The sequence below is a fragment of the Xiphophorus maculatus genome, chromosome 9 (assembly GCF_002775205.1).
Source record: "Xiphophorus maculatus strain JP 163 A chromosome 9, X_maculatus-5.0-male, whole genome shotgun sequence".
NCBI lineage: Eukaryota > Metazoa > Chordata > Actinopteri > Cyprinodontiformes > Poeciliidae > Xiphophorus > Xiphophorus maculatus.
The window spans coordinates 4582884-4606956 of NC_036451.1; the positions used below are offsets into that span (position 1 = coordinate 4582884).

The following is a 24073-nucleotide window of genomic DNA, read 5'->3' on the forward strand; positions in this document are numbered from 1 at the left end:
AGGCTAGGTTAGCCTTTTCCTGGAAATGAGTCTGTATTCCTGCAAATGTGCAAAATAAGAAAGGTGATGCTCTAAAACAAATATAACAAACAGTGGATTAAGGCTTACCCTTACACCCTGTATCCGAAGTAATACTTATAACAATATTTTAAAAGTCTACAAAATTGAAGTTTTTCCCTCCAGGTGGTTTCTGAACCAATCCAACCCACAACCTTGAAGCATTTTTGTTTTCACTGCTACTTCCTTCATAGTCAGCTTCATGTCAAAATCTGAATAGTTAAATCCAAACATGGTTAAAATTTTTTGCTATCTGCTTCAAACTGGAGCTTCATATCTGGTGATTTTGTGAAACAACTCAAAAGTCAATATTTTATTGTTTATTGTTAGTCTTGGCTTAGACTGGCTCGGGCTGTGGAAGCTTTAGATTAGTAGCAAATTGTTTTGACCTCTGGTGATTATGAAATCGCCTCATTCAGCTAATAAAAAGCAGAGCTTAATCCAGTGCGTGTCCAAGTTCTCATAAAACAAAACAAATCAAAAACGAGAATGTTTGTTTCAGAATCAAATTACAAAAAGGATTGTTTGAGCATGTAATACGCGAGTCACCAAACAGTAAAACTCAAGCTTCATTAAATGACACAAGGATAGTAAAATGCAACAGCAATTTGATGCTGATGAACAGCAGCAGCATCAGAGTGAAATCATTTACGATGTTGATTGTGAGCACTCAATCAGGCTCAAGAGGAAGGAGCAGATGGCGTGTATCCAAACTGGCTGCCCTGATTGATGGTGTCACAGGTTTTGCAACATATTTTGTGTGCGTCCACGCAAAGCAAACCTTACTGTCATCCACACATTTGCTAATATCTACGGAGGTGCAAGGAAGATCTCCCACAAAAGCAGGTAAAAAGATTTACTTATGTATATCTTAGTCAAAGTTTTATACATACATTCCTAACTGAATGCATCTAAACATTTTTACATTTACTTGAAAGTGAAGACAAAATACTTTAGTTTTTCTAATTGAATTGTTTTAGATTTATAACTTGTCTTTCAAAATGTTCAAGTATTTACTTTTCTTTTAAGTCACTGTGTCTGTCAGAAGGTCTAAGGCCAATAAAAAGTCAGACATTATCATTACATAATAATAACACAGATCAGAGCTAAGATAAAATCACTTTTGTAGATAGCTTAAAAAATATTCAGAAAGCATTAAGTTTTTTAACTATCTTATTACATTTATCTTAAAAAAGAAGATAAGAAGTGACAAAACACAATTAGATGGACAACGCCCTGCAGCAGCGCAGCTTCACGCTCTGATAAAATCATGGTTGAAAAGTGTTCTGGTTTCTAAAGTTATTTCACTTCTCAATGTTGTTGTGCATTAACTCTCTGTTGCCTTGTTTAATTTCCTTACTTTACACAAACATATTTTAGATTCTTACGATATGAGATTTAAATAATTCAACCAAGAAGCTAGTCTCTGATGAGAAGTAAATCAAATTTCTCTAAAAGACATTTAAATAATGTGGAAAGCATTGAAAATGTATTGTTTTTATATTTTATTTTTAAAAAACTGCATTGTTATACTTTACCAATTATTCACAATAATCAATGGGAAAATCTTAATTAGCAGCCATCAGCCCCTTCTTCAAAATAGCTGAATGAAATGAGTTGAAATGAGCTGAACAGAGTGAAAAGCCAGGAACCTAAATTACAGGTGGACTCATTAAAAAGGGACAATGACAAACCTTTACCTAGTCCAACAAATTTTAATTTTTAGTTGTGATGGAACACTCAAAAAACAAAACAAACTTTATTTTGAGGTTGTGATTTTTGCCTATTACCCAATTTGCAGAGCAAATCTGTCCAACAGTGCAAGACAATCAGACACATCATGCTGATTGTCCAAGCTGCTGGGATTCAAATAACATAAAAATAAAACAGCATGAGAAAGACAGAAAAGTAAAATGCAAAAGATGCATTACAATCCTAAATTTTAATTGAGCAAAAATATTTTTTAATAGATGCCATGAGATCTTAAGCAGCCCATCTGAGTCTATTGTTACCAGTGGTGGGAAGTAACGGAGTACAAGTACAGTTATGGCTTCTGACATGGGCAACCGCCCAGGGCGTTATCTTTTTAGGGATGGCAGGAGACCTCTGAGGATTGTGGCACAGAAATGGAAACAAGGCAAAATGAAGAAGAGTTTGAATTCATAGTGATATTTGGTGAATTTATTTTAGCTCTAAGTATTTAATATGTAGGTGTTTTATGGGAATGTGGACCTTTCAGATCAATTTGAGAAGCAAATTTGATAGATGCACTTAATTTTATTGTGTCACGTAGCGAGGGGTGCTGGTCTTGATCTTGACTTGGTCTCACGTTAGGTGGTCTTGACTACAACACTGCTACGTGGCTCCTGGGTTGCATGTCCTCCCCCACCCACCTTCTTTCCATCCCCTTTCTGTTGGATTTCTTTCAAAATAAATGCCACTAGTGGCAAAAAAGGTGAAGTTTATGCTATGTTCAGGAGACGAGATGTTTCCATCCCTGAAATTATGATGCATAGAATCACATATCTAAGTCTAAACTATGCTACAGAGAGTAACACAGTTACTCTGTTACATGCTTTATCTGTGGCATTGTTCATTAAAATGGCACATACTGTATCTGATGTATTAAAATTAAATACAATAGGTACGGTACACTTAATGATATTGTATTAGCGATTAGGTAATGCATTCAGCAGGTACTTCTATTTTTAATACTTAAGTATTTTAAAAGCCAGTACATTTTTACTTTTACTCAAGTAAAAATGTTAAGGTGGTACTTTTACTTTTACTAGAGTATATTTTTGTCTGTGTAATTGTACTTTTACGTAAGTACATTTTTTGAGTACTTTCTCCACCACTGATTGTTACTCCTTAGGTTTACTAGTCAAGTTTTACTAGTCGACAAATTGGTTTTTAGGTATGCAAAAAATCAAGATGCAAAATTAAGCAGTTCACTTGTTTAAACATTCCTCTGTAAGTTTTGAATTCCTGTTTGCTGAGTGTATGTTGAGCCATCTTGTTCTAAATTTAGCTGTGCTAAATTAAAATAAGGGCAAAAAGAATGAGCAATGAAGGACTCAATTCTTACTTTCAATAAGTCTATTTTTCTTTTAATTGCGTTTGTTCCTGGTGCACTTGAAGTTTTCCAAAATAATTGGTGGAAACATTCAGTAAGTGAAGTCTAGACTTGTTAGTGATATGTGCAAAACACATAGATATATATTTACAAGAGTTATAACTGACAGGTCTTAAGAAATTGCAACTTAAATTCTTCATAGATCTTTCAAGGTGACATGCATTATGAATTTTGAGGCACAGATTTGATCACAATATCTTTTCCAGCAGTTTGTCAGACTGAAACAATAATCGTCTGAAACAGGAGAAGTAACAAGATGTATCAGTTTTAGAGACACAGTGGGTTTCAATAGTATCACGACAGAAATTATATAAATTTGGATTACTTCTACATAGCCATCTGTTTCCAAAAATACCCATGCATTTTAGTTCATTATATTATGGTGTGTTGTTTTTCCAAAAACTGACTCATTTATTTTCTGATCACGCAGGGTCATAGTTCAGTTTGTGGCTGAACTTCGAGATAGGATGGCAGAACCTCCCCTCAGAGAGTGGAAAACCAGTCTCTTTGACTGCTGTGAAGATTGCGGTACTTGTAAGAGTCATTTCTTTTTCTTAAATTTAAAACAATATACCTTAAATTACCTAAGACAATTTCACTGTTCTGAATCTGTCTGTCTCTGTGTTTTCCAGGTTGCTACGGCTTCTGGTGCCTGCCTTGTCTTGCCTGCACCGTTTCAGGATTGTTTAATGAGAACAACTGTCTGCCTTTATGTGACTTTCTGACTCCTGCTGTATTGGTAGCCTGTGGGATTCCTTTGATTGTCCCCCCCGCGGCAATTTCTCTGAGGGCTTCCATTCGGCACAAATATCGAATACAGGTATGACATATTTTACACTCATCTGGATTCATTTTGAAGTAGTACATTACATTATGAAAACTTTCAATGTGTTTGCTTTCAGGGTTCCCTCTGTGAAGACATGGCAATTTCCTGTTTCTGTGTCTGGTGCTCCTGGTGTCAGATGCATCGTGAGCTAAAGGCTGGAGCTCCTGTCACTGTGGTGCAGCAGCCCCCGCAACAACACACTACTGTGATCAATGTGCAGGCTAATCCTGTCATGATGGTTAATCAAAACCCTTTGCCACCTCCTGTTGGTGTTCAAAACCCTGCTCAAAACCCAGTTATGTTTCAAAACCCTCCTCAGTATCCTGGTGGTTATCAAAACCCTCCTCAATATTCCACAGAGTTCCAAAATCCTGTTAAAAGTCCCAAAGCTCATAATTCCTAACAAACTTGTGAAAAATGTAAGTTTCTCTGATCATTCATGATCATGTTGGTGTATAATGGGATTCTTTACTCTATCCAAAATATCAATTAACTGCCAGTACTTCCAAAAAAAATGTGCTGAATTTGAGTTGTTTGAGTTCATATGTGTATTTACTTTAAAAAATGTTGTTAAACAAATTGATTTATACATGTCAATAACAAAATAATAAATAAAAACTGAGTGACTTGACCTTATTGTTTGACTCTAATTAATGATTTCTTTCTCACTAAAAATTACCAAACTAATTAGAATGTTTATGTAAGATACACCAAATGTTTTTGTTTATCTACAGGTACACCTACTTAGAATAGTTGAACAGTTACTGTATTACAGGTAATTAATTAATTAAAAATATGAAATTCTAAAATGTGACAAAAAGTAAAATTCATATGATGCAACTTTATTAGCCACAGAGGTATGCTTGTTTTTCTCTGGCCATTTTTATATTTATGGCTTACAGTTAATGAAATTTAATTTTTAGAAAACTAGATTACATCACCATATTAGGAGGGAGTGATGTTTGTTTTAGAGAAGTTGAAAAAAGTAAGAAATGCAAAGAAGAGACTCTGGCTGGTTTAATGACCATGGAATCATTGTGTTTGACCACCAAACTGGCACAACCTAAACCATATAGAAAAGCTATGGAGTGTTAACCAAACAGAAGATGAAAGACATATAATCCAAATATGCAAATGAACTAAAAATAGCTTTTAAAACAACCTAAACTTCTTTATTTTCAGTAGTGCTAGACAACTTTTGTGAAGTCCAGTTTTTTTCAACTAAGACAAATATCTAAGATGAAGCCTTACCTCCTAATAAAAGACCTTCATAAAGTGTTTCATACAGTTATTACTTCTCAATTGGATTAAATCTTTGCTCAATAGCCATTTTTATTCTTTGGCATTTGATCCAAACTGAGTTTGAGGGGTTTTTTATTGAGTCATTGAGTATATTTGTATTTTGTTGTAATCTTGCCTATATATTTATTTTTCTTGTTCTTATTATCATTATAGTTATAGTATATTGAATTGTGCAGCACTTTCTTCACCATCTATTGTTTTATGTCCTTTAATAAATAAATTAATATTGAGATTGAGATTAAAGTCTCACCAGACCCTGCAGCAGCGCAGCTTTAAACTCGGATAAGATCATGGTTGAAAAGCAACAAAACAAGTGTTTTGGTTTCTAAAGTCATTTTACGTCATGATGTTGTTGTGCATTAACTGTCTGTTGCTTTGTTTGATTAACTTGCTTTGCACATACAGATTTTGATTGATGATTGATCATTTTATTAAAGATTTCAACCAAAATCCCCTTGTTATTTTAACTGCCTCATGTGCCTCTATGGTCAGTCAATTTTTCAAACTGAAAACTAACTTGGACAATGTAGCTCTGCTATTCTCATAAAAAGGTTTTCCTAAATGAGTGTGCCCAGAGAAAACTGAAGATTTAAAAAGATTCTGTACAACACTTTGAGCTGCTTTTAGTGTGAAGGTGCTTTATAAATACAATTGATTGACTGACTGATTAACATGTTCAAGACATTTTTTTTTTTTTTTTAAATTTAAAACAGTAAGCCTTCCATGCTGTATGTTTGTGTGTTCTCCAAGATGCTGTGGTTTCTGGTGATGCCTCTCCATAGCCTGCACTGTTTTAGCGTCATTTAAAGAGAGCAACTGTCTGCCTTTATGTAACATCCTGACTCCTGCTGCACATGCAGCCTGTGGGATTCCTCTGTTTATTCCCCCTGCTGTATAGTCTAAGAGAGCTTCCATTCCTAACAAACACGGAATAATGGTATGACAAATTTACACTCACCTGAACTCATTTGGAAATGAAAGTGCAATGTTATAAAAAGTTTCAATGTGTTTGCTTTCAGGCTTCCCACTGTCCCACTTTCTGCTGCTTCTGCTGTCAGATGAAACATGAACAAAAGGACCAAACTCCTGTCGTTGCAGTGCGACAGCCTCAATCTGTGGTCAATATGCAGCCTAATCAAAACTCTTTTTCACCTTCTGTTGGTTTTCAAAACCTGGTTATGTTTTACAACTCTCCTCAAAACGCTCTTCAAATTCCTGTTGAATATCATAACTGGGCAATATACCTAGAAGAGTACTGGGTATTCTAGGTGCAGAATACCAAGTAGGATTCTGCACTCAAAATCCTACTGGGTTTCAAAACCCTCCACAAAGTCCTGCTGAGTATCAAAACCCTGCATACTGAAACTTGACCCCAGTGCCTTAGTAGTGGCTTGATGGAACTTTTATTGAATGTTTGGTTTGACAAACAACCTCCACTACACTGCCTCTCCAACATGTAGTAAGCAAAAATTAATTTTACATTACAGCTCTACCCTAACCAAATCAGAATATTCAAGTTTACACTTCATTGCATTTCTTACTTTTTTCCTCCTCTCTAAAATAAACATCATCACCTCCTTGCTAATTCTCTGCACTTCCTGATCCATTATCTGTCCCAGATCTGTTCTCCTCTCTGTCATTTCCTCATTCATATGAAAGCAACTCTAAAGCTATTTTAACTATGTTGTACACTCTGCTATTACTGCAAATGGTTTAAGAATTACTTTAAGTTCCTTCAAGTACTTGAACAAAAACTACTGTCAAGGTAGGTGCAGTGTTGCTACAGTGTTATAGGAGTGTTTAGTGAGCAATTCCACTGAAGTTGAAAAAACCCCACATAATAATAGCATTATGAAAAGATAGTGGTACCCTACCTAGACAAAGTCCCACTCGAAGTCCAGCAATTTTTTTTAACAGTGAAGCAACATGCTGAGTGACAGTCGCTGACCTTTTCTCACCTTCCCAGTTCTCTTAGGCATGACCTTTCCTTGGGTGGCTATGCTTTTTCTTTCTGAATTTATATGGAGGAATTTTTCTGCCATTTTATAGATGGATTTTATAGATAAGTCCATGTTATTTTTTAAGTTTCTAAAGTCGACAAATAGCTGATAAGTATGCAAACAATCAGGAAGCAACTCATCTGTCACTGAACAGATGCTTAGAACAGATAAATGTGTGGATGTGCCAAAACTTTCTCCAGTTGAACAAAACAAAACTCAAGTTATTATTTTTGGACCTAAAGAGGAACAATCTACTGTAGAGTCAATGCACAGCTTCAGTTATTACAACTAAAAACCAGTCATCAGGCCCGAAATCTGGGAGTAGTGATGGACTCTGACCTGAACCTCCAGAGCCACATAAAGACAGTTACAAAGTCGGCCTTCTATCACCTGAAGAACATTTCCAGGATTAAAGGACTAATATCTCAGCCAGATCTAGAGAAACTCATCCATGCGTTTATCTTCAGTCGTATTGATTATTGCAACAGCGTCTTCACAGGTCTGTCCAACAAATCAATCAAACAGCTGCAGCTGATCCAGAACGCTGCTGCTCGCGTTCTCACTAAAAGCAGGAAGATAGAGCACATAACACCAGTTTTAAAGTCCCTCCACTGGCTCCCTGTAGCTCAAAGAATAGACTTTAAAATACTGTTGTTAGTTTATAAATCACTGAACGGCTTAGCACCACAATACATTAAAGATCTGCTGTTGTTGTATCAACCTTCCAGACCTCTCAGGTCTTCCGGTTCTGGTTCTGCTCTGCATCCCCAGAACCAGAACCAAGCAAGGAGAAGCAGCTTTCAGCATCTATGCACCACAAGTTTGGAACAAACTTCCAGAAAACTGTAAAACTGCTGAAACACTGACTTCCTTTAAATCTCAACTAAAAACCCACCTGTTTAAGATTGTATTTGAAATTTAATCAATTACAAATTTATTGATGAAACTTAACTTAATGTCGTGTTTTGATTGTTGATTCTATGTTGCATTGTGTTTCTGTGTTTGATATGATGTAAAGCACTTTGAAATGTCTGGCTGCTGAAATGTGCTATACAAATAAAATTTGATTTGATTTTTTGATCTGTTTAAACATTCCTCTGTAAGTTTTTAACTCCTGGTTGTATTTTTTTGTTCAGCAAACATGTTGAGCCATCTTGTTCTAAATGTAGCTCTACTAAGTTAGAACAAGAACAAAAAGGATGGGCAGCCATTCATGGATTAATTTTCCATAGTTTGATAAAGTGTAAATTCTTACTTTGAAGTCAGTTTTTTAAATTTAAAACAATAGGCCTTACACTCACCTAAGACCATTTACCGGTAACTGCTCTGTATCTCTACGTCTGTGTGTTCTCCAGGCTGCGATGACTCCTGGAGTTGCTTTTGCCTTGGCTGCATTGTTTCAGGAAGATTTCAAAAGAACTGTCTGCCTTTTGTGACATTCTGACTCCTGCTGCATGTGTAGCCTGTGGGATTACTGTATTTATACCCCATGTTGTGCAGTCCGAGAGCTTCTATTCTGAAAAAAACACGGAATAATGGTATGACAAATTTTACGCTAATCTGAACTCATTTTGAAATGAATGTGTAATATTATAAAAAGTTTCTGTGTTTGCTTTCAGAGTTCCCTCTGCAAAGACGTGTGTGCTTTCTGGTGCTAGATGCATCATGACCAAAAGGATCAAACTCCTGTAGTGGGGCAACAGCCCCTGCAACTGCAGTCTCAAATTGTGGTCAATGTGCAGGCTAATCCTGTCATGATGGCTAATCAAACCTCTACCTTCTGTTGGTGTTCAAAACCCTGCACAACACCCTGCTCAAAGACCGGCTCAAAAGCCTCCACAAAACCTGTGTTGTGTATGTGTTGTAATTCTCCTGGCTGAAGCAAACCAGTGATGAATGAACTTAGATCAGTGTAATTTAAAATCTGTTGCTTTTTAAACTTGTACCTGGGGTATGTAAGCTTCCTCGAAGTAAGTGATGTAGCAGAAAGTGAACTTTCCCATTACACAAGAGATCAATACAGAGTCTAGGTTTACCCTTTCCTCTAATCAGTATCTGTTTATGCATTGGGTGGTATAAAATAAATCCCCAATTGGGTCAGGACAAGGAGTCCAGATAATACTACTTATTGAGGCAAACCAATGAATAAAGGACAACTCATCGCCGTACTTTCAAATCTGCTAATAAATATTTCATTTTTATTTGAATGGTTCCAGTGTTTACATCTGGCATATAGATAATTCCAGAGGTAAAAAACTCACATCTTAACCTGAGAGATCATTAAAGTGGCTTCCCTTTTTTAACAATTAATACAAGTGTACATATAAGAAAGGAGTTGCCCTGAAATAATTGTAACAAGCAATGGAAGCAGGCAAACTGTATCCTAAAACTTACAACAAGGTTTAAAATTCTGCTAAATCTCAGTTTTTCCTTCCAGGTGCTTTCTGAACTAACAACAGTGAAACATGTTTGCTTTCATTATCAGCTGACTATGACTCCTTCATAGTCAGCTACATGTCAAAATCTGATTAGTTCAATAAAAACATGGCTAAAATATTTTGCTATCTGCTTCAACCATATCATATCTCATAAATTTGTGAAGCTACTCGACAGTTTTTATTTTATCGTTTGTCATCCCATTTTAAGAGTTTTGGGCCATATTGGCTTGGGACATGGAGCCATTTGTTAAATTCCTTCTTTCAAACTGCTGATTGAATCCTCCTTCAGCAAACAAAAAAGGCAGAGCTTCATTTAGAGCATGTCTAGGCTCTCAGGATTACAGTCAAAAGGGAGGATGGGTGTTTTCATATCAAATTACAAAATGAAATATTTGTGTGAGCAAGCCAAAGCAAACCTTACTGTAAACCACACATTCGCCGATATCCACAGAGATGTAAGGAAGGTCTCCCGCAAGAGCAGGTAAAAAAATATTCAGTATGCATACTTAACAGATTATTTTCATATATTTCAATGTTATGCAAACATAGTTACATCTATAAGATAGTGTAAATGAAATACTTGCTGGGTATTTATCATCTATTTATTGCAGATAAATGTCCAGCAAATGCTACTATATGTTTTTAATTCCTGGTTATTAATGAGTGAATCTTCAGCAAACTTAATAAGCTAGCTTGCTGTGTAAAATTAGGGAGCACACATTCCTAAATGACTCTTTTGTTAGTTTGATAAAGCATCAAGTCTCACCACCAGGAAGTCTTTTTTTTCTTAAATTGATGTTTTCTATCTTGAGTTTGGAGCTTTCCATAGATATTAGATACACACTGAAACTTAAACTTTACAAATCTAGACTTGTTAGTGATACATACAAAACGTACAGAGATGTATTTACAAGGGGTTTAACAGATGGCTCTTAACAAATTGCAGTAATTTCTTCCTGCCATCGATCCATCATTATTACATTACAGAAAGAGAGGCATAGATTTGATCACAATGTCTTTGCCAGCAGTCAGACTGTGAAAGAATAATCAGTTGAAATAGGACAAGTCGAATCATGTACCACTGTTCTAGAGACACAGTGGATTTTTGTAGTATAACAGAAATGCTATCGGCTTGGATTTCTGCTACATAGTCAACTGTTTCTAAAAAAAAACAAAACAAAACATAGATTTTCATGTTTTGTGGTATTATGTGTTGTTTTGCAGAAAACTTTAGAGCTGATTGAGTCTCTCCTGGTCACAGACGGTCATAATTCAGTTTGTGGCTGAACTGGGTAGGATGTCAGAAACTCCCCCGATAGCCTGGAAAAGTGGTCTATTTGACTGCTTTGAAGACGTGAATACTTGTAAGAGTTGTTTTCTTTGAGATTAAATGTCATAAGTCTTCTAAAGAGCTAAGTCAGCTTCATTGCTCTGTATATCTCTGTGTTCCCCAGGTTGCTATGGCTTCTGGTGTTGCCCTTTCCTTGCCTGCACCGTTTCAAGAAGATTTGGAGAGAATTACTGTTTGCCTTTATGCGACATGTTATGTCCTGTTGCGCTTGCTACCTGTGGAATGCCTCTGTTTTTCACCCCTGCAGCACTGTCTTTGAGGGCCTCCATTCGTAACAAACACGGAATAAAGGTATGTGGTAATTTACGCTCACCTGAACTTATTTTGAAATGAGGGTGCAATGTTATAAGTTTGAATGTGTTTGCTTTCAGGGTTCCCTGTGCGAAGACATATTTGCTTCCTGTTGCTGTGTCTGGTGCTCCTGGTGTCAGATGCATCGTGAGCTAAAGGAGTACACTCCTGTTGTTGTCATTGTGCAGCAGCCCCAGACACAGCAGCCACCAACTGTGGTCAACATGCGGACTAATCCTGTCATGACGGTTAACCAAAACTCTGCTTCACCTTCTGGCGGTTTTCAAAACCCTGTTGGGTTTCAAAACTTTCCCCAAAGCCCTCCTTGGTTTCAGAATTGTCCTCAACATCCTGGTGGGTTTCAAAACTCTCAAACTCCTGTTAGTTTTCAAAATCCTGCTCAAAGTCTTACAGGACTACAAAATGAAAACCATCTTGATTTTAAAGAGTAAAATTTCTGTACAAATTTGTCAAAAGTTAAATTCTTCAGATCAGTATTGACAGTCAAGTCAATACTTCCTATAAAAATAAAATGTTAAATGTGACCTTGAAGTTCATATGCATATTTTCTTATAAACATCGTGTGTCTACTTCCTTCATTTCAAATTAAAAAAAAAAACATAACCCCAATAACGCACCTAAAAAAATATGAATGAGTGACTAATACATTAAATTGAGTTAGAATTAGGGGCCGGCATTCATATTGTTTATTGTGATAAATTTCTTAAGAGTTTTGATTTATCATTGTCACAATAAATTCTAATTGATGTTTAAAACTCCCCCAAACTCTCTGTAATGTCAGGATTATTAGTTTTACTATTTTCTACACTGTTTGTTCAATAAATATCAGTACATTTTAAAATATGACTAAATTCAGTTTCTGTGTGCAAATTAGTGACAGTAATCACTAATCTTATGTTTTCCAAGAGAAGTGTTTGTTTGTGCAGCTGCTCTTGTTGTGCCATACAATCACAGCCATAGTTACCTAAAGTAGTAATAGTTAGCGTCACTTTCATTATTACAATATTAGACTACTATAAAGCTTGAAGTCCATATCACCCACCCTTAACTATAATATTGATAAACAATCATTCTTTCACATTTATTCAGTCATAAGTGTTAAATTCATATGATATAGATTTATACAGTGGCATATTTGTGTTTTTACTGGTTATTTTCACATTTGACTTACAGCTAATGAAATTGGATTTTTAGAAAACTAGATTACATAAAAATGTGATTTCATTTAAGCAGAGCATGATGCTGGACCACATTGCCAAAGATACAAGTAACTGGGTTTATGATTATATCATTGCGGGTGTGTAAAACCAGGGAAAACCAGCTTTGAAAGATGTCCCTAAAGCAAGTAAACATTTTCCTAGAATGTTTCACATGAATGTGTGTTGGTAAACATAACATTAACTGTCAGGGAGGGAGATATGTACAGCTTGACTCTGTGTGCCTTCAGAACAGGGTAAAACACTGCACTGTATTATCCTAATTCTGGTTGTCAACATGAAATAAAGCAAAACAACTGAAGCCAAACGGTCTTATCGTTATGAAGGGTTGGTCTTATCTGTATGTTTATAGCAGAAGTCTTTTTTTTTTTCACTGGGTCAGGGTGAAAGAATTGTGTCAGCAAAGAGTGAGGAGACTTCTTTGGATAAAACATGTTCTGGTGCCAAGTGAGGAGTAGAAGTGTTGGTTTCCTCTGCACCCTCTGGGGGTTTTTGCTGGAGGTTAAACTGATCCATCACAGACATAGCTTACTTTGTGTAACATTAATATTTCATACGTCTTTCACTACAAATGTATGCATCATTTTTCTTTAATCAGATTCTTTTCAATGCTACTCCAGTTTATTTAGTTACACAAACAGTACAGACCAAAAGTTTGGACACACCTTCTAAATTCAATGGGTTTTCTTTATTTTCATGACTATTTATAAGGCAAGAAATCCCACTTATTAACCTGACAGGGCACACCTATGAAGTGAAAACCATTTCAGGTGACGACCTCTTGAAGCTCATCAAGAAAATGCAGAGTGTGTGCAAAGCAGTAATCACAGCAAAATGTTGCTACTTTGAAGAAACTAGAATATAAGGGCTATTTTCAGTTGTTTTACACTTTTTTGTTTAGTGCATATTTCCACATGTGTTATTCATAGTTTTGATGCCTTCAGTGTGAATCTACAATGTCAATAGTCATGAAAATAAAGGAAACTCATTGAATAAAAAGGTGTGTCCAAACTTTTGGTCTGTACTGTAGATATCTTCTTTTATGTGTTTGGATAAATTTATCAGTGGCAAGTGTGACGAAAATCTATAAAATCAGTAATTCTGGGAGTTAGGCAGACAGCATAACCAAAGATGCAACTATTTTAATAATTGGTTATTCTATTGATTATTCTGGTGATTAGTCGGATAATAAATGCATACATTCTGCAGATTTGTCATTTAGCATTTCTTTATACAACATTATAAGATGCAAATAAGCAAATAAATTAAATTGAACCAGGTAAAACTAAAAGTAGGCCACCTGAGAAGTCCTGGATAGAACAGATTTACAAATACATAAGTTATTTTCATCTTAAATGCAGATGTATATATTTTTGTACAATTCTGACTTAATTACTGATATGAATGTGTTGTTCTTTCAGTGAAGGGCTTTTTTTGAGCTTGCTTGCTCCAGTTAATTACTCGATAACTTCTATTCATCACAATTAATCAAATTATTATTTTTAGCCTTAATGTCAACAATGATCTTAGCAAAGCAACTGTTACCTGTAATCTATGTAGGAAGGGTCTGATTTACGGCCATTTCCACCCAATGAGAAGTCGACCAAAACTCTTTTGGTCAACTTTGAAACCCAAAGTCTCTTAACCTTCATCTTAGACTTGCCATTTTATTTGTATTATTTAAGAATTTTCTTATTACATATTAAAGCTATGAAAGCGTCATCAGAAGGGCATGCAGTATTTATTTCTAGAACATATGGAGAATCAACACTCATTTTTACAAAGTTACATTTGAATGAACCACATGATTTCATAGATGGGATCAAAATAGGGATGTTTGGCCATGATGTAGAGAGTCATGTTTGGAAAATCTAAAGAAGACATCACAATCATAATAACCTGTACATATCAACTACCAAGCATGTTCACAGTAATGAGGTTTTGCCAAGAGATTCTGTTTTATTAACAAGGCCAAGCAGATAGTTGTCTTTTAATTGTAGTCTCCAAAATAAAAGCGCTCAGGTCAGTCCTTTACTTTTTCATATCATGTATCCGTGTCGACAATCCATGGATTTTCTTTCCAGACAAAAACTGCTTGCAGAACTGTGAGTCTTTTACTAAAACCATGAAGCTTGGGGTGCCTGCCTTCACAAAAAACCTATTGAAGAGACAGATTTAACAATTAATGCAAGATGCAAGAAATGATTTCCTCTCAAAATAAACTAACTGGCTGCTTTGCATTACATGTAGTTTCCATTTTATTTTTGAAGGTTTTTCACCTCAAAACTCAAACACCACCACTCACACATATTTACCAACCGTAAAAAATAGTTAGCATGCAAAACTGACTTACACTCCTTATAAAATGGCAAAAAAGTTAAATTTCTAACAAGGGAAAGTACTAAAAGAATTTTCATAATTTTATATTCACTAATCCAGAATACAATACAGATTGCTCAAATTGGTTATTAGGAAACATAAAAACGTACTTTTTCATCATAAATACCAAAAAATACTCCTTGAAATTGTTGGCTCGAATGTTCAATAACTCTCTGTAATAACAACCAGCAATCATACCAACAAACCAAGAAACATAATTAAAAAATTACCTTTTATGCTGCAATGTTTTAAAAAGTGACATTTCTGGATCAATTTGGTAGAGAGTCTCCTTCTCCTCATCTTCAAAATACAGCTGGAAAACAAAGTTAGACGCTGCATAAAAATTAAATTTAACCTCTACTCAAATTTAAATTAGAGACCTAAATTGAAACGCTCCAAACGAGCTTTTCAAACTTTTGTTGACATAGTTCACAGAGTACACAAACCGTTCTGTTGGAGGAAATACAACTAAATAATTCACACATGATAAGAAAAGAAACAATTTTAGATAACAAAACAGAAAAAAACAGTGGTTTAGTTTATTCAGAAGCTTTACTTTTGCAGAGGTACAAACCTGCAGGTTTTGTGGGTGGTATTTTCTGTCTGTATCCCAAGGTGGAAGTTCCTCCCCAAACATAACAGAAAGATGATCTGTAAAGCTAATCCAACAAAGACAAAGATTCAAAACATATCTGCAAGACAAAATTCTTATGCAATAAAGTGGCATTAAATGGCATATTGTTTACTAACGGTTGTCACAAAATATAAACATTTTCTTTACAATAAAGTGGTCAAACACAAAGGTTGGCTAAACAGTGCCCCCAAGTGGTGGTTAAAGTTCTTTGTGATAAAAAAACCCCTGAATATTCTGTTAGCCTGCAGCAGAATGAATGCATGTCTATTTTTTATAAATCCAAACAACTTCTACCAATCCTTCACATGCTGAAATGCAAAACACAGACAATGAAAGAGTTGTAAGTGTTTTAACAAGAAATGACTCAAAGGAATCAGTCTCATAAAGTATAAGAATTCATTATTTACCTTTTCAAATACAAAAGCAGAATAAAAACCAAGACATTGTGTAAAACACAGCTGGTTTCAAGTTGTTAAATGTTCACAATGTTGTCATATTACTGAGGGAACATCTTTCCATTTTTTAGACATTTTTAGCACACAGCTGTGTGTATTTGAATCTTGGAAATGATTACAGTGTGAAGGGCTCAGATGTTGACAGGATAACTGTTACTTGAGACTGAGGGACACCTTTTAGCAAGACAATAACCATAAACATAAATTATGGATAGAATAAGGACATAAATTCCCCATTTGATAAATGGGCTTAAGCAAAGAAAGCAGTGCTTTACCTGTTATTCTCACAGAAGGCTGAGATGAAATCGCTCTGTTGATGCTCGGGGTAAAGGAACAGAACCGGCCAGTGCAAGGATCCCTGCTCATCCAGGAAGACCTGAGCCCCTGTGACCTCCACAGGGGTCAGGCTGTCCAGGCTCAGCTGTGCTATTCCTGCTGAGGGGCGTTCATCCTCATCCTCACTGTCTGAACCTTCAGGTCGTGACCTTATTGACTGGAGAAGCTTGATGCCTCTTTCCTGTGCAGAAAGTAAATACAAAAAATCATCATTAAAATAAATTTGAATTAGATGAGGTGACAGAAGAGCTGTGGTCACCAGTAAACCTGCACATGTTGGCTCTAGACTGTCTTAAAATAAGAATGTGATGCCAATATTTTAGTCATCAGGCTCCTCTCATTTGGAAAAAGGTCCCAGCTTTTGTCTGAAATGCAAACATTCTGTCTACTTTTAATATGAGGTTTAAAATGTTCCTCTTTGCCAAAGCTTATAGTTAGATTGGGGTAGGTCACCCTGAGTCAATCTAACACGACAACTGGTGATATACTGACCAACTTTCCTTGCTCTGCTACTTTCTCCTACTACTCTCTAATTATGCATCATCTTAATACTCCTTCTGTTATTTCTCTTCACAGAAGGTACACTAGGTCTCAAACAGAAGACCCTTAGACCAATTTGAATAACCTGGGATTCACTGCATTGGTTGATAACTAGGATCAAACTGAAATGTCTCCACATTTCAGTTGACATATTTACCAATATGATTGGACTGAACTGATTAAACATTTCTGAATATACATTTGATTTCTTTTTGTAAAGTGCCTTGAGATGACCTTTGGTGTGAATCAGCAATGTATAAATAAACTGAACTTAATTCAATTGTTTCGGTTTTAAAATTAAGGTATTCGAAGCTAAAAGGCGTACATACCTTTATAGCACCCAGAAGGGCCTCTTTCTCACCATGTAGCTTCTTTTCTTTTGCCTTGGCTTTCCTGGCATCTCTCTCTGCTGCTCTCTGAGACACCACAGAAAAACACAACACATCCATTCATTTGTTGCAACCCTCATGAAACCCAACTCAAGCAACATGATCTCTTGAATTACTTTATGCTTATCTGCAGATGCTCTCAGCTCAATCAGTTTGTTGTCAGTCGGGTAGGACTTCAGTCCCTCATCACACCACTGGATGGCGCCTGAAAAGTTACGCAGCTCCACACAGCACTGAGCACCTGCAGAACCCCAAAAACTGTCATACCCAATTCTATTTTATTTTATATATGTGGGATATGAAAATGTCTTCTATATTCTGGCATAGCTGTATGATCTAATTGTATGGACAGTCAATAGCAATATAAATTGTACTACATACCTCTGACCAATGCTTTGAGATGGTCTGGTTTGATCTTCTTTGCAGCTGCAGCATCATTCAGTGCAGAACGCATGTTACCTGTGCGAAACAAGTTTGCATACATCTTTTTAGACATCCTACATCTGACAATCATAGGATGTTTGAGGGTGAATATGGATTTAATTGTAAATTTTACATGTCCAATTTAATTTCAAGCTTTAAATGATTTAATAGTAGTAGTAAGCTTAGTACATCATTGTGCATTAAGCCTAAGAGTTGACTGTCAGAGAAAAATAAACAAAAAATACCAAATAATTGTACCACCAAAAACACAAAAGCGTGATAGGTCTACAAAAAGGCACATTAAACCAAATATTAGTGGAGTTGTAGCATTACAAACTTTGACAGATAGGACTTTTTTTTACCCAGGTGGAAGTGTGAAGCTGCTCGGTTTGTCAGTAGCACAGCGTTGAGCTCCTGATCCCCACATTTCTTGTTCAAAGCGGCTGTATAGGCCACTACTGCATATTTGTAGTTCTTTTCCTTGAAAAATGCATTTCCTTCATCTTTCAGACTCTTTGCTTGCTCTGAAACAACACAGATCTCATACTGTTGAAACTACTGCCCTTGTGTGTGTGACACAAATGTGAAGTTTTACTTGCCTTCCGGAGATCTATCCTCATCATGGATTATAGATTGGAGACAGGCTAGCTCAGGGTATTTTTTAGGGTCGATCTCTTCTGGAGATGTTTTCATGAACATTGGGATTTTATTGAACTCCTGCAAAAAAGAATTTAAACATAGTGACTAAATACGGATTAAAAATTACTTTCCATTAAAAGATAAGAGATCTGACTGCCTTTCTTACCTCCTCCCAGTTATCGTCAGTGAAAGCATTTTTATACCTCTGCGATTTGAATTTGTCCATGAACGCGTCCATGCCGTCGTCGCTGTCATCCTGCACATCTGTTGACGCCATTTTAGCTCGGAAAATGATAAACTAGTTTTCTGTTTCACTCAATATTCTGATATATACAAGAATATTAGTTGACTAAAACAGAACCTTCTGATCTACCACCGTACAGTCTCGAAGATGCCTTGTTTATGCATGTGTTCACATGGTGCTACGTCAACTATTATCCGGACAGCAACGCAATGTCGAAACATTAGTTCCGATGACAGAGCGGATATCCTCTGGTGAATTAATACTCAGAAGAATATGAAAAACTGCATCTATAATTTATTATGGCACATTCAATGATGATGTTGATGCTGTTATAAGTCCTTCGACCAACTGTATTTTTGCACATAGTGAAATAAAGTCAGCCTCGGTCTTGTTTGACCAGGTAGCCTTCTCCCGCATAATGCAGTATCCTATAGAATAGAATAGAATTCAACTTTATTGTCATTGCACTGTCACAAGTACAAGCAACGAGATGTAGTTTGCATCTATCCAGAAGTGCTCTACGAGATATAAATATTTATTCACAGATGTACAAGACTATGTATGTATGGACTATAAGGGGTTATAGCAAAGAGATATACTGTAGATATTGTGTATAAATATAAATAAGGGAGCTATATGCACAGATTATACAGAATATACAAGAATGTTAGGGAATGGATTATAGATAAATAATGGCAGATAAAATATATATGGCTATATGGCTTGTGGCCAAATGAAACTGCAAAATCTTATTACTTTTTTCAATGAATTTAATCAATTCGATTTATTCAGCAATCAGACTACTTTAATCCTTTCAATCAAATATTGAATGTTTATTTTAATTCAGATAAAACACAAAAATAATAATTATTTTTTAAGTAATTTTTGTGGCCTTTGAGTACTTCCAACTTGGCAATTTTGCCCCACGTGGCTCTCATTCATTTAATTACCTTATGTACTGCTTACTGGTAAGAACAGTAAGCTAAATAATTTAAAACAAGGAAAGAATTATTTTTTACATTAATTTTATTGTCATAATCAAATGCATTCAAATTTTTCCATCTATAACAAAGCTAGTTTTAACAGCAAGTTTCATTCTGTGTTGATATTAAAGGTTTTGATATTTGTAGCAACTAAAAAAAAAAAGAAAGAAAAATACAAAAACTTTGAACATTTAGTTCAACTCAGTTTAAAGACTTCTCTATACGGTCTCCACAGTTCCCAGTAAATCTAGCAGTTCATGTTTACTGAGAAACATTGTCTTACCAGTCTGCTGACATATCACCTCAAACTTCGGCATTTCCTCCAGAGCTGCCTGTCCAACAACAACCACATATGGGTAGCCCAGTTTGCCAGCATCCTTAAGTCTCTTTCCAATGGTCATCTGTGTGCGGTCGTCGAAAACAACTTCACCTCTCAAATGTGGCAAAAACTGTCCCAAGTTGTGGACCAGCTCCTCTGCCAGGGCTGCTGCTTCGTCCACTTTGCTACCCTTCTTAGGGGGTAAAACACAAACCTGGTATGGGGCAATAAGATCAGGCCAGCGGATCCCCTCCTCTGTTGACATCACTTCAATAGCCGCAGCGAGAATGCGGGTCACTCCGAGACCGTAGCAGCCCATCTCAGCAACAGCAGGTTTGTTTTGGTGATTACTAAAAGTGGCATTGAAAATATGGGAGTACTTTTTACCCAGATAAAATGTGTGCCCTACTTCTATTCCCTTTGACTCTACCAGTGTGCCAGTGCTGCACTGCGGACAGTCTGTTCTGTCTGGAGACAAAGTCTCCATGTTAGCAGCAAATGAGCAGGTCCCACAGACCAGAAGCCGGTCCTCACCAATATCTGCGGGCAGCTGGAACTCATGGGAGAGCGTGCCACCGATGTTTCCAGTGTCCGCCTGCACTTGAACGCAACGCAGACCCAGCCTAGCAAAGAGCCGAGCGTACGCATCGCAGACTGATTCGTACGTCTCATGAGCGGCTTCCTCACTCACATCAAACGAGTACATATCCTTCATGTAAAACTCCCTCCCTCGCAGGAGACCAAACCTCGGCTTTGGTTCATCTCTGAACTTGCGGGTGATCTAGTATTTGGAAAGAGAAATCAAAAAACAAAAAAGAGCTTCACACCACAACAAACCCAGAACAGCTACACACTGAATGCTTACTTGGTAAAGAAGTAAAGGGAGTTGTCTGTAGGAGAGGGTCATCTGGCGAGCAACGAGAGTTGTTACGGCCTCCTCATGTGTGGGACCCAAGCAATAGTCTGCACCGTGACGGTCCTTCAAACGGAACAGCTCCTTTCCCATCAGATCCCAGCGCTCACTGGTTTTCCAGAGATCAGCTGAGCACAAACTGGGCATGTCTAACTTCTGTCCACCAATCCCCTGCATTTCCTGGTCAATCACCCTTACCTGTTAATTTAACACCACAGTTTTATATATACATAACCAAAGTGAAAAAAACTTTTGCTAAGATCCATTTGGGATTTAGTATCCATGTACAGGTAGAAACAAGAACACTTAGGGAGAAACCATGCATTTCCATAAAGTTTCTTTCATTTCAAATCAGGATGTTAAGATCACAGCACTGAGTTCTTGTAAAATCAAAACATAAGTTGATTTATTGGCTTTGTAAGAGGTTTATAGGGAATTAAAATATGTTAATGTAAGAAGAAAGAACTCCTTAAGCTTATTTTTCACAATCTGGAAGCTTTTATTTCAACTTTTAGATTCCACCCCCCAAAAAAACAAGTGTTATAAACCTGCAAAAAGGCTAATTCTACCTTCATTCATCCATACATTTTCTTACACCCTTGTCCCCAATAGGGTCGGGAGGGGCGCTGGTGCCCATCTCCAGCTAATTCAACCTTTTAATTTTTTTTATTTAATTATTTTTTTATTTTCCTTTTATAAAAGGAAAAATCAAATCATTGTTTGGATCCTTTCATAAACTAAAAAGTTTCTGAAATAAAAATATTCATATAAAAACATTAACAATTCACTTATGACCACTGAATAATGTAGCAAAATACACAATGAAATATTTGGTTGTCAAAATATTATATGTGATGAATTTCTAACTAATTATGCAAATGAAATGTTTCCCCTTGTTCACAAAACAATATAAAACATATTTAAACAGCTTCTTGCACTTAAGTGATTATGTTATTCTCTGACAAAACATTTACCAAAAAATAAATGTTAAACCAATGTTGTAACCTGTTGAGTGGTATCAGGTACTTTGAACAGCAGTTTAAAAACACTGACGTAATTCACCATCTCAATAGTAAAAACCTACCAACTTTTCCATAGAGCGGACAGTGGAGGGAAGGTAGTAGTAGCACCCTGGATTCGACGGATGGATGAGCCCTGCTTGCTGCATTAGCCTCTGGCTCTTACAGGTCATCTCCCCCGGCAACCGGCTTTCCTGCCCCACATCCCGCAGGTTGGAAGGTTGGTAGAGACGAGACACCAGCAGCGCAGGTTTGACATGTCTGGAGTGACTGACGTCTGAATGTTCAGGCTGACCAGAATGGGTTCTCTTATGAAGAACAAAAGGTCTGTGGAGATTGTGAAAGCCTCTCTTCCAAATCTGACGTACCGCTGGCTCCATCATACACTGCTTCTTCAGACAAAAAAATAACTTATAGCAAAAAGTAATAAACAATTTGATGTGCATTATTTTTGTTGTTTTCATATTTTAGTCAGAATACAAAGAAGAGATTATTAGAAATAGAAAATATACACATATACTTTGACAACAAATGTTTTAGAAGAATTGTTCGTAACTCATTACTAGTTTGTGGTGAGGGAATGTGGTTATTTGACTACAGTAAACAATATTGAGTTGATAAAAGTTATTTTAGTCTCATCAGGGATCATGAGCTGACATATTTTATAGAGGTCAAACAGTCCTAATGGAATCAGTACAAAAATATCCAAAATGTATGTAGAATGTAACGAAAAGTTTTCACCTTGCATACTACTAAATTATGGACAATTTTACACGAAATACCTGAATATTTATGAACACAAATCTCCAAAATTCGAAAAACTACCAAATACATTTCATGCCAAGGTAAGCACATTGGTACGAAAAGCTGTCTGCAGGTAAAAAATGGGATAAAGGAGAAATGACAAGACCAAATTAAAACAAAATGAATCTTAACGACCACCTTGCCTATTTTGATGCGATGTATTGCGGAGCAGGTACGAAACCACTAAACTACAAATGTACAAAATAGTCAAGTTGCGAAACTGCTACGCGGTGCAAGGACGTTAAGGGTACAGCACGGTTTGCTTAAGGGTGCGAACTGGAAGTATGAATGGAGGAGATGGCAACGTGAAGGCAAAAATGGGGTAAGAATTGGCGAAATGCCCCATACTTTTTTTCTGATATGGATTGCATGCTTAAAGTGATATTTGAAATCACAACAGTGATGTTGCAGAAAATTATAGAAACGTATGGTCATCCACCTTACAGGAGATCCGTAAGAGAAATCAGAGCTCTATTTCATATTCCTCTACAGCCAAGTAACAACTTAGCAAGACAAAAATTTGCTTCTCAAAAGAGCGTAAAATATCTTCAGAAACACAAGAACAGAAAGCACAACTCACCTTCAGACAGATACTCTGTGTTCAGAATCAGTGGAAAATAAGTGACATTTCTACAGCCTCAGCAAAGTAAGTCCAAAAACAGGACAGTCCTTGTCGCCTTTTTCTGTCTACTTCCTTCTCACACACACCAACATCGCCACCCAGAGGCTTGGAGTAGTACAGGCAGGATAACAGGTAAGGATTCAACGAGCTTTCAAATCGTAATTTCAAGCAGCTCCTGTGAAAATACGATATTAATTTACAAATATTAAATATATATAACTTTGTGCACATTCTAGAATTTTTACTGGAACTTAAGTAAGAAAAATAAAAATAGCATAATCAAATGACAAATTCAGGCAGAAGACGTTTCCGAATCAAACAGAAAGTCTAACATAAACTGTAAGTCAGGTTTATTTGAATAGCACATTTCAGCAACAAGGCAGTTCAAAGTGCTTTATACCATAAATATCTACAACATCGACCAATTATGAAACAAGCAATAACATTACATTTTGTCAAATGCTATCAACATTTTTATCAAATCATCAACTTATTTGATGTATAAGCAAATATACATCAAATATATTGATCAATGTTCCAGTTATAATTAAAAACTGGCAAAGGCAGCTCTGCCAGGTGGGGATTTACCCTTGATTTAAAATGTTTCTTTGTGGTATTTTTGATTAAAGTATGATTGTTCTTAACAGATTTTTCAATTTGGCAAGACTAGGGTTCCACTATAGAGCCAACAGAGTTATATTCTTTTTGTCACTGAAATACTTAAATATATGTGGA

At 36.3% G+C, this 24073-nt stretch overlaps 3 protein-coding genes and 1 long non-coding RNA gene across 6 annotated transcripts; 2 read left to right on the forward strand and 2 right to left on the reverse strand.

Annotated features, from left to right (window-relative positions):
- The first annotated feature begins 802 nt into the window (after positions 1-802).
- Positions 803-4655, forward strand: LOC102226920 (cell number regulator 5-like). Its single transcript, XM_005803890.2, has 4 exons — positions 803-903; positions 3624-3727; positions 3826-4013; positions 4096-4655. Exons 2-4 carry the CDS (start codon positions 3661-3663, stop codon positions 4420-4422), a joined length of 582 nt encoding a protein of 193 aa, XP_005803947.1. The 5' UTR covers positions 803-903; positions 3624-3660; the 3' UTR covers positions 4423-4655.
- Positions 4656-10141: 5486 nt separating this feature from the next.
- On the forward strand, positions 10142-12940 carry LOC102233504. The gene is made up of 4 exons (XR_002753254.1): positions 10142-10240; positions 10984-11123; positions 11214-11401; positions 11482-12940. It is a non-coding gene; the product is annotated as an uncharacterized LOC102233504 (long non-coding RNA).
- Positions 12941-14361: 1421 nt separating this feature from the next.
- Positions 14362-18885, reverse strand: ttc4 (tetratricopeptide repeat domain 4). Its single transcript, XM_005803891.2, has 10 exons — positions 18601-18885; positions 18395-18512; positions 18158-18319; positions 17754-17831; positions 17489-17613; positions 17313-17399; positions 16383-16624; positions 15593-15677; positions 15249-15331; positions 14362-14797 (listed from the first exon to the last, which is right to left on the reverse strand). Exons 1-10 carry the CDS (start codon positions 18709-18711, stop codon positions 14671-14673), a joined length of 1218 nt encoding a protein of 405 aa, XP_005803948.1. The 5' UTR covers positions 18712-18885; the 3' UTR covers positions 14362-14670.
- A 796-nt stretch (positions 18886-19681) lies between these two features.
- pars2 (prolyl-tRNA synthetase 2, mitochondrial) lies at positions 19682-23394 on the reverse strand. Of its 3 annotated transcripts, none has more exons than XM_005803917.3 (4): positions 23297-23394; positions 21978-22298; positions 20846-21091; positions 19682-20761 (listed from the first exon to the last, which is right to left on the reverse strand). In XM_005803917.3, exons 2-4 carry the CDS (start codon positions 22293-22295, stop codon positions 19880-19882), a joined length of 1446 nt encoding a protein of 481 aa, XP_005803974.2. In that variant the 5' UTR covers positions 22296-22298; positions 23297-23394; the 3' UTR covers positions 19682-19879. The 3 variants fall into 3 exon arrangements, with proteins under 3 accessions (XP_005803974.2, XP_023194920.1, XP_023194919.1); XM_023339152.1 differs by having other exon boundaries at positions 19683-20761; positions 21978-22301; XM_023339151.1 differs by having other exon boundaries at positions 19683-20761; positions 21978-22304.
- Positions 23395-24073: the final 679 nt, after the last annotated feature.

Excerpts from the sequence above, each read along its gene's own strand:
- LOC102226920 (XM_005803890.2), top strand. The coding sequence starts at position 3,661 with ATGGCAGAACCTCCCCTCAGAGAGTGGAAAACCAGTCTCTTTGACTGC. Across the intron at positions 3,728-3,825 it reads CTGTGAAGATTGCGGTACTT|GTTGCTACGGCTTCTGGTGC; the intron begins GTAAGAGTCATT and ends TGTGTTTTCCAG. Across the intron at positions 4,014-4,095 it reads GGCACAAATATCGAATACAG|GGTTCCCTCTGTGAAGACAT; the intron begins GTATGACATATT and ends GTTTGCTTTCAG.
- ttc4 (XM_005803891.2), bottom strand. The coding sequence starts at position 18,711 with ATGGCGTCAACAGATGTGCAGGATGACAGCGACGACGGCATGGACGCG. Across the intron at positions 18,320-18,394 it reads TGAGGATAGATCTCCGGAAG|AGCAAGCAAAGAGTCTGAAA; the intron begins GCAAGTAAAACT and ends GTGTTGTTTCAG. Across the intron at positions 17,400-17,488 it reads CATCTGCAGATAAGCATAAA|AGAGCAGCAGAGAGAGATGC; the intron begins GTAATTCAAGAG and ends GTGGTGTCTCAG.
- pars2 (XM_005803917.3), bottom strand. The coding sequence starts at position 22,295 with ATGATGGAGCCAGCGGTACGTCAGATTTGGAAGAGAGGCTTTCACAAT. Across the intron at positions 21,092-21,977 it reads TCCGCTCTATGGAAAAGTTG|GTAAGGGTGATTGACCAGGA; the intron begins GTAGGTTTTTAC and ends TTAAATTAACAG. Across the intron at positions 20,762-20,845 it reads TCCCTTTACTTCTTTACCAA|ATCACCCGCAAGTTCAGAGA; the intron begins GTAAGCATTCAG and ends TCCAAATACTAG.